A 16952-nucleotide genomic window follows, 5' to 3' on the forward strand; every position below is an offset into this window, starting at 1 on the left:
TGAGGTTCCTGACCTCAGTTCCCCCACAGCAGCCCAGGGCTTTCTGTGCTGTGTTGCAGGTCCCTATAGCCCTGCCTTCTGGTTTCTTCCTTCCACTGTGGTGCTGTTGGGGGGGGGGGGGGCAGGCCTGGATTAAAGCTTTTAACCCATCTAAAGGTATTGTCTTCCCCAAGGACAGCAGGCTGGAAGGCTGCACTGCTGGGGAGCCAGCCCCACTTCCTAAAGTTCCTCATCCCCGTACAAGCTTGCTCGGCAGCTCTGTGGGCACTGAGTTGACCAGCAAAGTCTAGGGAGGGTTGGCAGGTCACTGCCATTGGCCCTGGCAGGTTTGGGGGCTGTGTCCTTAGGGGAGGTACTCAGGGGAACAAGGGCAGCAGCTGGGTACAGGCCAGGCCAAGTGGGAGTCACACTCCCTCAGCCCTCGAACTGCCTGGGAATCCTCGTTCCTTGATGTCTGAGCATCCTGGCTTGGGGTGTGCTGAGATACCGGTGTGCCAGGGAGAGTGGGGAGGTCTGGCTCAAGAGCTGTGGGAAGGGGCCGGGGTTATGGAGGAATCGGGCTTCAGAGGGTATGATCCATGCTGTGCAGACGGTACTCAACCCCTCCCCACTGCTGCCACCAGCCATTTCCGTGCCTACAGGTCTCAAGCCTCCTGGGACCTCCCTCTTCTCCCTGTCCTGTCAGGAGTTGGGACAACATACCAGGGTGACAGGGACAGAGATGTCAAGGGCATGGAGAATCCTGTGAGGGCCCGGGTGACAGTCATTTCATTGCTACAGGCCAGGGCTGTGCTGAGGCCTGGAGCAGCTGCCCCCCACCTCCTGCAGCTCAGCTGGCAAAGGCAGGAGACAGGACGGGGGGGGGGGGTGATCTCTGTGGCTACTAACCAGCCTTCAGCCCCCTCCTCCCGTTCAGTGGACTGGCCCCGTGGTACCCAGCTTCCAGTGTCCCGATCCCTGGGACACCCACTCCCTGGAACACCTGGCCAGGGAGGAGGGGGTAGCCGGGGCAGGGTCAGGCCAGGGCATCAAAGTCCACAGCAACCAGGGGCTTCCGCCAGTAGCAGAAGTTGCTGTATTCAGGGTGGGCCAGGTCTGTGCTGGGGCCACGGGCCACGGGCGGGAAGAGGAGCTCGACCACCTCGCCGAGCCGTTCGTACCTGTGGGCAGAACAGGGTCAGCGCCGAGAGCCTGAGCTGCCACCAGGCCCCAGCCCCCATCATGTCGGGCAAACACTGCATCCTGCCTGGGAGCCCTGGGTGGAACCGGGGCCCAGGGAGAAGCTAGGGAATGGGGACTTGCGGCATGGGGGTGCATGGCAGGGTTTGGCCTCACGTGGATTTGTGGTTCTTCATGAGCTCCTGGATGAGCTCTCCCCGGGGGTTGACTGTGAAGATTCGAGATGTAGGTAGGCCCACCTGCCGGTAGGCGATGACATCCTGTGGGGGACAAAGGAGGGGCCTGTGGGCTGGGAGATAAGATAGGGAGAAGGTGGCCATGCCCCTGGGGAGGTGACACACTCACGTTGGGCCTGTTCCCAAAGGCAGCATAGAAGGGCTGTCCGTGGGGCAGGAACAGCTGCTGGATATCACTCAGGCAGGCGATTTTGAACACCTCTGGTTTCTTCTCAATCACCTCCCTGGGGCAGCCAGGGCCATGAGCAAGAAGGAGAGACAAGGCAGGGCAGCAATCGGAGGATGGCAGGGTCAGGTGCCGCGAGGTCTGACTCAACCGACACCCGAGACTGGCCCCCCACCCCCACCCCGACAAGAGCCTGTGGGCTTGTGTCCTATAGGGTGGTTACCTGTGGAGGGCGGAGAAGAGGCTGCTGGGAGACAGCAGAAGGGGGCCCTCAGGGAGGCCGCAGCCCCGCTCGCTCACCCACTGCAGGTAGCCCTTGGTGAGGCCCGCCATGCCGATAGCCCGTGCCGAGCAGTACAGGAACTTGTACCCATTTCTGGGGTGGGGGACAGGAGAGGCACAGAGTCGTCAGAGACCAACCATTCCCTGCCCCACCCTCTTGGCTTCGGCCAGCTCAGCTCAACCCCGGGGCTCTGGCCTTCAGACCCAGAGGCCTTTGTAGGGAGCAGACTTAGGAAGAACGGCTGACAGAGGTGGCCTCAGCTGCTGTCCCACCTAGGAGGGGCACGGACAGCATCCTGAGGCCCAGGTGGAGTGGGATGAACAAAGGTTTGAGCAAGTCTGTAGGCTTCTCTACAGCACAAAGACCAGCAGTTAGACTCAGACGCCAGGAGACTGGTCTTTCACAGGAGAATGGGAGGCCAGCCAGTAGGTTGCCGTGCTCCAGGGACATGCCTGGGGCTTATTCCCTCATGGGCCCTCCTGGTCCCCAAGCCTGGCTTCCTGGGGCAAAGGCCATAGTGGCCTAAGACATCCTGTCATTCCCTCCCTAGGGCCCTTCCCCAGCCCAGGCACTCACAGGTGGATTTTGTGGTAGAGACTGGTGATGCCCTGGTGTGTCCAGTCTTTCCCTAGCTGGGGCAGAATGTGACCCAGAGCGTCCGACCTAGAGCCACAGAAGAAGGGTCACTCCGAGGCAGCCCCATGTAGCCCTCGTGTGCCACAGCCCCCAGTGCCCAGGATGGTGCACTGCATGTAGAGGGCCTTTCTTGATGTCCCCCTTCCCCCGGCACAGAGGAGGCCAGTCCCAGGCCCTCCCTCTCTCCCCTGGCCAACCAGGCCTCACTTGGTAATGGTCCCATCGATGTCCGAGATGACCACCTTGTCGTCCCATTTCCACAGGTAGATGGTGGCCCTGCAGCGGCAGGTGCCCTGGTACTGGGTGGTCACACTGAAGACCACATCATTGGCACCTTCTTGCAGGTTCAGGCACCGCTGGGGCCGGGCAAAGGGAGGAAGCTGTGATGTGCCCCAGCCTGGTGTGTCCCCTTTCCCCACCCCAAACCGTGCCCTGTGAACCCCACAGGCCTCTCATGCTCCTCTTCCTCCCAGCTCAGAGAACCTGCCTGAATTCATCAGAGACAGCCACACGCACACACGTGCACACGGGCAGAGGGTAACCTTGGGCAGTTAGGCGGTACGAGGGTGCTGGTTGGGGTCTGCACCGGCAGGCACGGGAGCCCTAACCTCCCTTCCTGCCCCTTTAGGATGAAGCTCACAGACAAAGCCTGGCCCGTGGCTCCCACCCAGGTTTCTCAGGTCGGCCCTAAGGCTGACATTGCTCCTGGTGGAGAGATACCCCACTCCATAGAAGGGACCTCCTGGGGATCCTCACAGGTACTTGTGACATCCCCCCAAAGAGAGATCTAGCCCTGTGCTTGGTCCCTAGGGCAGCTCTCAGCCATAGCCGGTGACCAAGGCTATTGGGCCCTGGCTGACCCCAAGGTGGGTGTCACACAGGGGTACCACACAGATGGTAGCTGCTCTGTACCAGGTTGGCCCTCCTGGGCCCCTCCCTGACAGAGCCACACTCAGGGGCCAGTTACTGAGCTCAGAGGCAGGACTCAGGGGCAGGGACTGCCAAAATCTGAGGGGCTGTCATCAGCCTTCGATTCCTTCAGAGTGGCCTCTAAGAGAGACCCACAACCCACCGCAGGTAGATATTTTAAGATGACATAGAGAACACTTTTCCAATGAGGGCATCCAGCAAAGACATGGGTTGGCACATGAAGAAGTGAGCCCCCTGACCCTGAAGGTATTCAAGCAGAGGCTCTTAGGGAGGCCTCTAAGGCCTCCCTTAGAGGGTGGATTCTCTAAGAGGATGGATTCTGGGCTTTTAAATTCCTTGGAGCCTAATTATCTCAGCCCCACCCACCCCCACCTGGACACACCAACGCGCCCACTCACGATCTGGCTGGAGGAGAGGCGGAGGGACTTCCTGTAGGTAGGAGGGTAGGCTGGAGGCGAGGGTGGCAGGGAAGGGACCTCGAGGATCACAGGGCTCTCTGGGGCGTCATCCTCACTACTCGGCACATCAGTCTTCGCCCTGCAGGCAGCCCGGCTCTCAGGCCTCTGTCCTCCGCCAAGGCCCTGCACTCCCAGCAGATGCTTACCCCTTGGCCCAGGCCACAAGGAACCTGGGGCTTGTCGCTGCCCCTCCAGAGACCACTCAGGGGATCAGAAACCTCTCCTTCTAGGTGCCACCCATTTGGAGAGGGGTAGCAGAATTAAGGGTGCAGGTCGGCAGTATATGCCCAGAAAGGGGTCAGGGCTCCCGGCCCTTAGTGCATGGCCAAGCTAGCCTTGGAGATGTTTACCTGAAAGACCCAGGTGTGCGTCTTAGAGTTTATTCCCAATCCCACCTGCTTTGGCTTCAGCAGACCCGCCCCTGGTCATCACTCATACCCAAGCTGAGGCGTTGTGGTCACTTGTGAAGAAGACAAGGTCAGTGGGCCCCTGGCAAAGAGGGGAAGGCCCCACCCCTCCCACCCTTCCTTAAGACGGTAATCCTTGTCTGGGCCAGGAGTCTGGGCACCCATTCCAGCTCCACCGGTACCCAGCTGTGGAACTTTTGGTGCAGCTCTAGGCCTCAGTTTTCCCATGTGTGAAATGGGGCTATTTCTCAAGAAAAAGAAAGGGTGTAGAAGCGACTGGGTAATGACAAACAACCATCACTGGCGGAGGGCTGCTGGCGCCACCGCTGCCCCCACAGGGATCGTCCCCAGGCTCAGCTCCAGCTGCAGAGTGCCAGCTAAGAGATCCAACTCACCCCTGCTGCTCCCTGGCTGTGCTTTTCTCCGCCTGGGCACTGCGCTGTGGGAAGAACATACATCTAGTAAACCCCGCCTCCACCCTGTGCCGACCACCCCCTTGGCCATGATCACTCACCTCCTCGGCCGGGAAGTCCCTGCGTCGCCAGGAAAACCACCACCGTCCACCTTTCCGGGGCATCTTCTCCTTCTCCAGTTTGTCCACAGTGCTCTGTGGGCAGATAAAGGCCATGGCATTTTTTTTTTCCTGCACCACCAAACCTACTTTTCATTGCCCTTGGGGCCCCCATGAACCCAGAGTCTAGGGCTGACCCTAGAGCAAGGTGCTGTCAACATCTGGAGGCTGTGGAAGCATCCTCACCTCCATCCTTGGCTTCCAAACAGTGACTCATGTACCTGAGCACAGGAGACCAAGGGCCATTCCTGCCAATCCCCACTCTACTCCAGCCCTGACCCCCTAGCTCTTGCCCAGGCTCGGCCTGGCCTCCAGATCCTATGGGCCAGTACTGCTACTAGAGTAGCTGAAGGCAGTGCTTTGACGTTTCTCAGGATCTAGTACTCTCTGCATGATGCCACCAAGTGACAGCTGGAAGAACAATCCATAGCCAGTACTCCCCTCAACCTCCAAGACCAACATAGGCAACCCCAAAGGTCAGTGACTCTATCCCATGGATGGCCCCCCTCTCTGTGTTACCACAATTGTCTGGTGGGAGAACATGACCTTGGGAAGATGCTCATTAGATGTGTGCTAGGTAGCCCCAGGGAGAGGCCAGGAGAGCCAGGGCCAAGACCCTCCCAGGAGACTTATCAGCTTCCTACAAACAGAATGGTGAACCCAAGTCAGGAGGACATGACCTGGAGGTGGGCCAGCCAGGGTACCCCCTTGAGCTGGAAACAGACTGGGGTTGTCTCCCAGAGGCCTCAGGTGGTGGGTCTGTCTGAGGACAGTGAGGAGAACCAAGCAGGAGAGTGGCCCTCCTCCTTCCCATAGGCTCTGGTCCTAGCTCAGACCCAGAGCCAGCCAAAGGGTGGAGCCGAGTGTCACGAAAGGGAGGCACCTGCAGTCAACATCTGGTTAGTGATGTTCTCGGGCAAGTCTAGCTGATCTGGGAACCATGGGCCAGATTAGGGCAGGGCCCTGTACCACTCCCAGTGGCATAGGAGAGGCAGGGGCAGGTCAGAGAGTGGAAGTTCTGGGAGGGACTGAAGAGACTGGGTTCCTTCCCACCTCTGAGCATCACCACATGCTGTTCCCCTCCCCTCATCTGCTTACAGATTACTCATCCTTCAGATCTCTACCCAGGAGGCACTCACTCAGCAAACTCCCACTTTAGCCTCTCAAAGCACCCCAGCCTCACTCCCAATACTCACGGTTGAATTTTACATTCATCTGGCTGAGTCTTTGACTACTGTCTTTCTGGGAGGGCATGACTGGCTCCGGCCTGTGCCTGGCACACAGTACGTGCTCAAAAAACGTGCAGAGTAGGTGCTCAACAAATGCATGCCAATAAAGCAAGCAAGTGCCCACAGTCCAGCCTGGAGACATTGCCAGGGCAAGGTAAGGAGTGGGCCCTCTGTCTGCCAAGCCTCATCTCTTATATCTAAAAGCCTCCTGTTGAAGGTTATCATCCCCCTCTGGTTTGCCCTGAGCTCCTTTGGAGTAAAGTGTCCCCTTGCCAGGATTCAGCCATGCCAGGAAGCCAGGGAAGGGTGGGGCTCTGTCCACACGTCATGGGGTGAGGCTTCGGGGAACTCGGTATCCCCTCTCAGAGTGGTCTTGTAGTCGGTCAGCCCCAGACCCATCTCTGCCCACTGTCCGCTTCTTGGCCATAACCCTCTACCCTCAGCAGGCCCGCTGGTGCCCTAACCATTACCTTGGGCAAGTTCTTCTGGAAGGCTTGCAGGGAGAGGATCATGGGGGCAGCTACAGCCCAGTTATAATGTCTGGAGAGACAGAAGGAGGAGTCAGGGCTGCAGCAGCCACAGGGTGGTGGTGGGCAGGGGGGCTCCAGGGCTGCCAGGGTCTCAGCCTTGGTACTCACTTCTCATTGATTTTCACCACCAGGTTCGGGTGCTCAAGGAGGCCAGGGTTTTGGACGAGGTCCTCGTAGGAGACTATGTGCTGGTTGAATTTCTCTGGGCACAGAGGCAGAGAGTAAGGAATGAGGCTGACACATTTGAACGGGACCATCAGGCCCCGTTCTACCATCTACACTCTACCATCAGGCCTCCTGCATTTTGGGTGTGATACTTAGCAGGGCTTCTCCCTACCTGTGGTTTTTGCATCTGCTGTGCCCACCTCAGGTATTTGCCATCCTGGATTCACAGGATAAGTCACAGCTTAGCCTTAAGTGTTTGCTTCACAGGGTCTTGGGAACGCCCCGCCCTCGCTGGCCGCATGGGGCTCCACAGGGCAGAGAACAGCAAGGCCTCAGCCTAGCCTCACACCATGGCTGCCTGCTACTCTGGGGGCCTCCCTGCCCTCCCCCGTCCCCTGGGCTCAGTGCCAATCCTTGGAAGGGTTCAGGCCATGGTCAGACATACCCCGGGAGATGTCCCGGCTGTCAGCTAGTCCACCACAGAGGGAAAGCACTATCATGTCCAAAGTGGGTTCTGGCTCCTGTTCAGGGTTGGGGTCCCCCAGAGGCTTCCGGCTGTTGGGTTCACTCCACCTTCTGGGCCCCAGTCCACAGTCACTGGGGGCAAAGAAGCCAATAGTGATGTAAATACAAGGAGGCTGTGAGGAGGGGCCCACCCCTCCAGGCCCTTGCTGGCCAACCCCTGGGCTCATGGGCCCCAATCCCAAGACACCCTGGAACCCAGAACGCAGGCACCTCTGGGGGAAGTAAAGGGCTGCATTCTCAGAATCCAGAGAGGGCAAGTCGTCCAGATAGATGTCACTGGGGCCCAGGTGCTGGCTTCTCTTCACGGAGCCTGAGGGCAGAGGGGACACCTATAGACTTGACATGTGCTTAGTAGCATGAGCAATGTGTGTCCCCTGGTCTCTGAACGCCCTGAAGCAGCGCCGTCTGGTAGGACTTTTGGGGATGATAGAAATGTCTCGCGTCTACGGGTCCAATACGGTAACTGCTAGCCACATCCCTGTATTAGCACACCGAAAATGTGGTGTGACGGAGAAACGGAATTTTAAATGCGATTTAATTGTAATTAAATTTTACAGAGCCATAGATAGCCAGCAACTACTGATCTGGCGGTGAGTCCTAGTGCCTTCCCACACTTGTAGGATAAACCCCAGCTCCTGCGCCAAGGATCCAGCATCTGCTCCTTCCTTCCCCACCCCCGCCTTGCTCAAGACATACCAGCTGCCTCCGTTCCTGGCCGCACAGCCTCCCTCCCACTTCATGGCCTTGACATATGCTCTTTCCTCTGCCTAGAATTCTCTTCCCTTGATCCTTATTTGGCTGGGTCTTTATTGTTGGAGTCTCCGCTCACGCATCACCCACTCAGAGAGGCCTTCCCCAACCACATGATTTAAACAGCCCCTGTCCCAACCAATGATTCTGTCCTGCATCACCCACGACGCGCTCTTCCTGTTCACGCATGCTTTGTCTATCTGCCTCGCTGGGCTGTGAGCCCATGAGCGCTGGTGCCAAGCACAGTGCCTGGCACACAGTAGTTGCTCAAAACATGCTTGAAGTACCAGAGTCCAGCCAGTGGGTAACATGAGGCCAGGAAAAGCCTGGGAGAGGTCCAGCCATTACTCACCTTTCCTGCTAGAGACCCCTTCGGGCTGCCTGGTGGGAAGTGGGCCCTCCAGGGCGGCCCAGCTCCATGATTTCGAGGGAGGAGGGAGGCCTGGATCCCTTCGGCTCTGAGTCTCGGTTTTCTTTCTCTCAGGGGTGGGGAGAGGGGGACCCACCAGAGCAGGAGGCTCCGTGTCAGTAGGAGGAAGGTCAGCACCAGCCCCTGTCTGCAGGATTAGGGGCCCCGAAGGGTCCACACCAGCCACAGGAGCAGAGGGGGTGCCGAGCTCTCCCTGAAGAGGTGGAGCTGCCCTGACACCACCATCAGCGATCTTCGAGCACTCGGGCCATTCTGCTTTGGCCACCTTCAATCAAACAAACGGGGGCGGGGGGTGTAAACCAGTGCAGGCCCGGCCTCCCACACCCCAAAAGGCCTTGGGGGGTCCCGGGTATCAGTCACTCCACTTCTGACCCACAGGGACCGCAGAAAGGCAGGCTCGGGAGGCTGACGCGGAGGAACTCACCTTGGGCAGCCTCCCCCAGGCCCACTGTATGTGGGACTCAGCTCGCAGGGGGCTGGGCTCGGGGGTCCGCAGCTCCAGCTCTGAGTCGCTCTTTGGGGATGTCATTAGCACACCCGGCAAGAGGCTGCCAGAAACAAGAACTTAGAGACCCTCGAGCCAGCCTACCGCCCACCGCTGCCCACCCAGCCTGGGGAAAAAAAATATTTGTGATACGTATTCATGCCTATGTTTGGATCCAGAATGTACAAATATATGAAAAATTCCTACAAACCAACAATAATGAGGCAGTCTAGTAAAAAAAAAAAAAATGGGCAAAGACTTGAATAAAGGCTTAACAAAGGAGATTCAGAAATGGCTGATGAACACATTCAATGTGTTCTATATCATTCATTAGGAAAATGTAAATGAAAGCCACTCTAAGACCTTGGCCTTGAGTCCCTGCCTGCAGGCCTCCTGGACTCTCACCTGGCCTGGGGGCACCACTCGCCATCAGAGTAGGGGTAGAAGTCTTTGGCTTGCGGTGAGGACTCCCCTTCGGATTCGACACTGCTGAGGGGTCACAAGGAAATAAATGGTCACTGACAAGGACAGGGTACCCACGGAAGGGCATGGGAGCCTGGGTGTCAGGGGTTTGGGGAGGTAAAGCCCAGAGAAATCAAGGCCCTTGCCCAGGGTCACACAGCATCAGCAAAGGGAAAGGTGCCTGAACCCTGGTTGGTATCCCCACACCCTTGGCCACCCTGGTCCCCACACACCCTGGGGGCTCCGGCCTTGGCTTTTCCAGTAGAGACAGTTCACTCTCAGCGCCTGTCTCCAGCTCCTCAGAACTGGAATTGGCTGCCACCGTGTCCTCCTTCCGCCTGGGTTTCCTCCTGCGACGCCTCTTCTTCCGCCCCGTGGAGGCCACCCCCTCAATGATGGCTTCAGGCTCACTGTCTGTGCTCAGCTGGGAGTCTGAGGGGAACCCAGACAGGCCCCCACAAGGGATGGGTGATGTGCATAGGCGGGGAGGCACGTGTTCCTGTGGAGCAGACCAGGGGCTATAGCCTGGGGGGCCACCCTCACCACTCAATCATTCTGAGCCCTGCCTGAGTCCCAAGGCCCTGGAGTGAGCTCATTTGGGGTCAGGAAAACAGGTATGGAGGCTGGCCAGAGGCAGCAGCAGCAAGGCCTTGCAAACACCACTGGCATCCGAGCTCCCTGACAGAGACAGAGAGCAGCCCCAATCCCAGGGGCTGCATGTACCCCAGAAGTTCATGGCGGGCCAGGTGCTACATGAACCACACTGTCCAGCTAGAAACCTGGACACTGGCTACTCATTCTCTGACCACACCTGCTTTCCCTTTAAGACTCAGCCAGGCATCACCTCCTCCAGGAAGTTTACCCTGACTACCCCCAGCCCCTGTTCCAACTCCCTTCATTATAATGACCATGTAGTTCCATCATCTGTTGTTTATACATCTGTCTCCTAGGCTAGTCTGGGAAGCTTCTTTGGAGACAGGGATCACCCCTCATCCGAGTCCACTGCACAGTGTCCGGCATAGAGTAGGGGCTCAGTTGAAGTTTGTGAAGCTCAAACTGTTTAAACACCTCCGCTGGCTTGTGTTGGGCTCTGTCCCCCTTCTGCAAACACGCCTCTGCTCAGCTCTCACCCACACACTTCTATGTTCTAACTGCATCGAGCCAGCACCAGATCCAGAACCACGCATCTCATGCTCACCAGCCCCCCAGCCAGTTCCTCAGCACTCCCTTCCTTTCCAAGCTTCCCTGGGAAGCCCTCCTTTCCACCCTCCAGGGGCCCAGCTCAGGTGTCCTCTTCTGAGAAACCTCCCCCAACTTTCCCCGGGAAGGAAATCAACCCTTGCTGCCCCCCTCCCAATTCTACCCAGGCTCCAACAGCATGCCTCGAGTGCCAGCCCTAACCAGTCCCCCTGCATCAGGCTCTTGCTGCTGGGGTATTCCCAGGGGTGGGGTCGGTGACCGGTCCCAAGGGCCCAGCCAGAGGGGGCACTAGTGAAGGTGCAGGTGCCACGAGGCGCTTACATCATCGCTCTCCAGCTCCTGGACAAAGAAGGCCTCCCCGCTGTCTCCCAGCTTCATGTGCAAGTCCACGGGCTCCCCGTTGATCTCAATGTCTACCTGTAACGAGGCATGATAGCACACAGTCCCCACCATTGTCCCTTACCCCCACCTTCTAGTCTACTGTCCTGCCTGCCTTCATGGAGCACTGCACTCGCTGGAACTTCAGCCCCACCCCACCCCAGACCCTGGCTGCTCCCCACCCTGAGGGTCTCTGCTCAAGTTCCCCTTCTCAGAGAGGCTGTGCTGAACTCTCCATGCCCCTCCCCCACCATTTCCCCGTTCTCTGGGCTTTGTTGCACATATAACCGTCTCAGTATTCTTGTGTCTGCCGTGGTTTCTAACTCTTCTCTCTGCCACACCCCATTAGAACAAGACATGACCCATCCTGTCGCTGCTGCTGCTGTTTCCCCAACCCCCAGGATAGTGCCAGAGCACTTGCTGACTACATACACGTACCATAGTCCGAATGACCATTTTCTAAGCGCTGAATGGAGAGTTTTATCGGGCCTCTCCCATTTAACCTTCCAGCAACCCTGTGCAGTAGCTCCTATCACTACCCCTACATTATAGATGAGGAAACTGAGGCTCGGGGGTGTTAAGTAATATACTGGGAAGTGGCCGAGGGAGGCTGAATGTGAGCCAGGAAGGCTGAGTCCACAACCCAAGCTCTTAACCACCTCGCTACCTACTGTCCCCTACAAGCTTACGCTTTTCTGTTAGGATTCTGGCAAGTCCCCAGTGGCTCCAATGCAAAAGGGATTTGGACCCCCCAAACCTCTTTTCATATTCCCGACCTCAGTGCTAACTAAAAATCTGTCACGTTCGCCAGGGCCCAGAGAAGACAGCACAGCTTTCCTAAGAGAGAGAAGCTAACCTTTGAGTGCCACCCTCGACAGTGTCATCAGCTCCTATGTCATGCTCCAAAATCACCCCTCCAGCACCAGGTAGAGCAGAGTGTGTTCATTTGCACGGGTGAAAAGACTTACCAAGAAAACCCACGTAAGTTCTCAGTGAGCTAGAGCCAGGTGTGATGCCCCCAGTACCAGGGACTGCCCCGGTGTGCTACCTCCACAGGAAAACGGGAACCCTCTTGGACCCAAATCCCCAGACTGACCCAAAACTTTCAAAGAAAATCCGAAAGAACGGAAGCTTGTCCCGTGGACAGATCCCCACCTGAGGGAGGCCTCGGTCCTCTCCTGGGGCCGCAGTGGCTGTCCTGGCTTTAAGAGCCCACCCTACAGTGGCCCCTGGCCGGCCAGCACTCACCACCTTCTCTCGTGACCGCAGGACACCCAGCTTGCCGAACCGCACGTGGAAGGGCGAACATCGGAAGGAGCCGTCCACCTGCTTCACCACCAGCACATCGATGCCACCACTCAGTGTGGCCGGGTTCAGGCCCCGGTATATCTCCTTCACTGTCCCAAACACCGTCTCTGCCAGCTGCCCCACGTAGTTCATGGCTGGTGCTGGCAAAGGGAGGGGGTGCTGGGGCAAAGGTCAGGTCCACCTCCCTCTGCAGGGAGTCTCTGCAGCCTGACCCCCCAGGTCCCCAGACTTACAGTGCGTTGCCCTCGGAGTGCCTTTGCAGATGGGCAACAGTTGTGGGGCGGGAGGTATGTCTGTAAGTGTGGGCTCTAGTCCTGGCTTGCCCACCACCTGCTTGTGAGACCCTTGGGCAGCTGCCTTCCTTCTCCAAGTGCCAATCTCCACATCTGTCAAATGAGAGCACCAGGTAAGGCGATCTGGGGAGGCTTGCGTCTCGAAATGCCATGAGTAATGATAATGACCATGGTCTTCAGTGGTAGGGCTCATTTCAACTTCACAACAACCTGCGAGGCTGGCCAAGCGGGTGTCATTACTGCTGTTTACAGACAAGCCACCTGAGGCTCAGAGGTGGAGTGATTTGCCCAGGACCTCACAACTAGTAAGGAAAGGAGCCAGGACTCAAACCCAGGCCTGTTTGGCTGCAGAACCCTCAGTGTGAACCACTGGGTTGGCCCAACTGTGGGAATAGGGGGAGGCAGCCTCATGATATATCAGGCCCAGGGCCCTGCTGGGTAATGGGTGACAGCCCTAAAGACTGATATCTTCCCAGGAAGTAAGGAGGAGAGAGTCTTTGTTCTTCCATCTGGGAAATGGGTTCATCTGTCTTGCTGCCTCCTGGTCTTAGGAGTTGGAAGGGGCCTTGCTGGGCCATCAGGGCTGACTTGTGGAGAACCAGGGATTCTCCCAGGGGTATCCCTCCCAGGGGTAGGGTACAGCAGGTACCTAAGGCTCTGCCCAGCTCTATTCCTGGGGTCAGAGGCTTGAAGGAGGGCATCCCCTATAGCTGGGGGTAGAGTAAGCTCTCGGTTTATGGCCTCAAATACCAAACTCCTTCCCAGTTTCCCTGGAACGGGTCCACAGTCTGATCCCAGTGTCTCTAGGCCATAGGTATCAAGCCTGACCCCCATTTCTGAGACCCTCATTCAGCTGGTCAGGCCCTGAGACCCACATTCAGGCCTTGGGCTCGTCCCTGAACCCATCAAAGCTGCCCCTCCTTCCCCCAGCCAGACCGGTCCCTCCAGCTTTCCCACACCAGGCAGAGCTGGGTAAGCCAGAAGCAGAAGGCTGTGGCAGCCGTGGAGAAGAGCCAGGGCCATAATGAGAGCTGCTGCCACGCTGGCATGGTGCCCGCCCTGCCAGCATCAGCTCATTGCCCCTTCCCTGCTGGCCAGGTCAGTGGCCTAGTGCCCCTCTGGCTGCCAGGATCCAGGCCATCCCACCTCCACAGGGCACTCCCATCTCTCAGACCCTGCGTCAGAACCCCTGGCGGATGACCCGCCATGCAAGACCACTCCTCAAAGAAGTTAAGTGACTTATCCAAACTCTATTCAGCTAACAGCCCATAGATGGGGGGAAGGGAGTAATGCTTTGTGTCCTGGTTTCCTGACTCCATACCATGGTTCCTTCCACTCCACAGTCCTCAAACCACAGCCACAGCTGTCTGCAGGGGGTGCAGCCCCGCCCCAGCCCACCTCTGCACAACCCTGCAATGCCTTGCCACTCAAAATGTGGCTCATGGCCCAACAGCGTCACCATCACCTGGGGGGTGGGGTGCTTGTTAGAAACACAGAGCTTCACAAACATAAGATACAATTAGAATTGCTAAAATGAAAACCTGGGACAAAATGAAGATTTTTGATCCCAAAAACGGCACTCAAATTTAATAAATATTTTATCTGCAAAGCACCTACTATGTGCTAGGTGAAAATTCCCACTTTGGTTCCTCCCTACCACATCAAATTCTGTGAATAAAAGGTCTAGGAAGACAGACAAGGACAGACATGTGATGGGCAGGGCTCTAGGCCACTGTGCCCAAGAAAAGCAGAGAGGACTTCAGAAGTTTCCAGGAATAAGGCAGCAAGCATGGGAGGGGCAGACTAGGAGTGGGGGCAAAGGTCTGCCCAGGTGGAGGCTCAGGCCTGAGCTATCTGTCCTGCTAGGGGCAAAGGAGCTGGGCTGGAGAAATAATGATAGGTCCAGCTTACCTATCACAGAGTTTCTCAACTTCAGCACGACTGCCATTAGGGGCTGAATAATTCTTTGCTTTGGGGGGATTGTAGGATGTTTAGCAACACTCCTGGTCTCTATCCACAGATACTAGTATCACCCCACCTCCAGTTGTGACAACCGAATTGTCTCCAAACATTGTCACACGTCCTCTGGGGAACAGAATTGCCCCTGGTAGAGAGCCACTGATGTAGGAGAAAGAGCTTAATAGCAGAAATGGCACCCAAGGGGCACTGGGTCCTACTCTGATCCTGCCACAGGGTATCCTCACGCAAGTGACTTGCTAGCCTGTTTCCCCTTTATGAAACAAGGCCTCAATTTTTCAAACCCTTCTCAGCCAACAATTCATTCCTCCCACTGTCCACACCCCCACCCCCACACACACACAGATGCCCCCTGCATTTGTCTGCTCAGTATCTGGGGGGACTCCTGTGAGCCAAGCCCTACACCCATCTCTGAAGGCATCTCCGTTCCCCCAGGACCCAGCTCTGCCTCCTTGGTCTTCTCCATATGAAGAGCTCTGCTCAGCTCCCTTATACCTCCCTTCACCCCAAACTAGTATGTCTATAATCAAACACTTCACTTCCCCCCAGGGACCCAGGCCAGCTGAATTCCTCTCAGGACTTATGCGAGTCTGTTCCTCCCGAGCCCTCTGAATTCTATTCCCCAATCTCCTGCTCCTCCTGCTGTCCTTGGTCAAGGCTTTACTACCAGATGCCCAGATCCTGGGTGGCAACAGGACGTTGTGGGTAAGGTACCAGACTGTTTGGGTTCTAATTCCCTCCCTGACATTTACTAGCTGCGACCTTAGGCAAATCACTTCACTTCTCCGAGCTTTGGTTTCAGCCTCTGAAATGGGCATAAGGGATGTGTGAGTAATTAATGAGATAATTCAGGTAAAGCACTAGCATGCAATAAATGCCCATATGTGTCACCTATCAACAGTAGTATCTTTTCTGGCATCATGACAGCCCCAGTCACCAGGCTGGTCCTTAGGGCACACTACAGGTCAGACTCCAATGCCCTGCCCTGCCCATCCTTGAGAGGTTAGACTTCTTTGCATAGCATTCGAGGCCCTGAATGTTGGTGGCCCACCAATTGCAAAGTGAGCAGGTGGGCTCTGGGCAGTCTTCGCAGGATGCCCAAGCTTCAGAGTCCACTCTGGGAACACCCACAGGCCTCCCAGGCCAGCACACAACTCCACCACAGGGAAGCCAGAACAAACTGCCCTGGGGCTGAGCTCTCGGCCTTTCTAGACTCCCAGATTTGGGAAGGGTTGGGAGACAGTTCTTCACCCAGGACCAGAAGAAGCAGAAGGATAAGTGTTCCTATAGTCCTAGAAGGGAGAAAGCTGCACCCCTGGATCCCCAACAGCCTTCACAGCTACGCCAGCTGACTCGCCCAGTCTGCAGGCACGGGACACTCAGTACCAGAGAGGGTGGGTGATCTCCCCAAGGTCACACAGTCAGGCTGGGGTGGAGCTGCGCCAGCCTCCTCTGAGAGGTTTTGGCATCTTATCTCCTGATCCCACATTCTGGATGTCCGGGGTCCCGCAACGGCTGGGCCAGGGAGACAGACGAAGTGAGAGCGGCTCCTCCACGCCTGAGCTACCCTCTGAAGACTGGAGATGGACTCAGGCCCGCGGACAGGAAGGAACGAGGGTCAGATGGCAGGACAGAAGGGCGGGGCAGGGCAGGGGTGGGGGGGGGGTACTTCTTCTCAGGCCGGGGTCAGGCCCTACCTGGGGAGCTGCCCACTGGACCTCCGGGACCCCGAACCGCAGTCTCTGCCCGAGTGCACAGGGTAAGTGTCTTCGGCCCCGCACTCAGTTGGAGCTTCCGTCTCCTCTAGGACCTGGTGAGATCCCGGCTCCGCCCCTTCCACGAGCCAAGGCCAGTGTCTGCAGGCCCCAGTCCGTCCAGGCTCCACCCCGCAAAAAGACCCCGCCTCCGCCCAGTCCCCACGCCCAAGGGCGCCCTTTCACCTATAGAGGCTGGGCGGGCCGGACTTCAGGCCCCGCCCCGCGCAGGCTCCACCCCGGCCCCGCCCCGCTCCCTAAAGCGGCTGGATGGGACGTCCCGGTGGCCCCCACCTGCCCCACCGCCAGGAGCAGCGGAAAAGCGGGGACTTTCGAATCCGGCGGACTTAGGCCCTCCTGGCTTTGCTTGGTGTATGACCTTGGGTAAGTTTTCCCCAATCTGAGCCTGTTTTCTGTTTGGCAAAGCGGATAGCAACCTCGTGTGATTTCCGAGATTACATGAAACGACTTTGTGGGGCACTTGGCCCTCACGCGTTCCCTCTTCAGGGGCAGCTTTCCCTGACCGTCCCGACACATCCCGTAGACTGGACAGGAGCCTCGCATCATAAGCTCACATAGCCCACGGCTGTAACTTCATATT

The 16952-nt window shown here is 57.4% G+C and overlaps 1 protein-coding gene across 3 annotated transcripts; it reads right to left on the reverse strand.

Annotated features, from left to right (window-relative positions):
* Window positions 1-48: 48 nt before the first annotated feature.
* On the reverse strand, window positions 49-16399 carry LPIN3 (lipin 3). Of its 3 annotated transcripts, XM_007077727.3 has the most exons (21): window positions 16295-16399; window positions 12561-12713; window positions 12268-12467; window positions 10963-11058; window positions 9675-9940; window positions 9385-9468; window positions 8920-9043; window positions 8418-8760; window positions 7526-7625; window positions 7236-7387; window positions 6734-6827; window positions 6566-6635; window positions 4810-4902; window positions 4691-4734; window positions 3829-3967; window positions 2708-2856; window positions 2441-2527; window positions 1805-1957; window positions 1525-1639; window positions 1336-1439; window positions 49-1160 (listed from the first exon to the last, which is right to left on the reverse strand). In XM_007077727.3, the coding sequence occupies exons 3-21, from the start codon at window positions 12457-12459 to the stop codon at window positions 1016-1018; spliced, it is 2550 nt and encodes an 849-aa protein (XP_007077789.2). In that variant the 5' UTR covers window positions 12460-12467; window positions 12561-12713; window positions 16295-16399; the 3' UTR covers window positions 49-1015. The 3 variants fall into 3 exon arrangements, with proteins under 3 accessions (XP_007077789.2, XP_007077787.2, XP_015391015.2); XM_007077725.3 differs by lacking the exon at window positions 16295-16399 and having other exon boundaries at window positions 12268-12486; window positions 12561-12645; XM_015535529.2 differs by lacking the exon at window positions 16295-16399 and having other exon boundaries at window positions 9385-9465; window positions 12268-12643.
* Between the last annotated feature and the right edge of the window lie 553 nt (window positions 16400-16952).

This window comes from Panthera tigris, chromosome A3 (assembly GCF_018350195.1).
Source record: "Panthera tigris isolate Pti1 chromosome A3, P.tigris_Pti1_mat1.1, whole genome shotgun sequence".
NCBI lineage: Eukaryota > Metazoa > Chordata > Mammalia > Carnivora > Felidae > Panthera > Panthera tigris.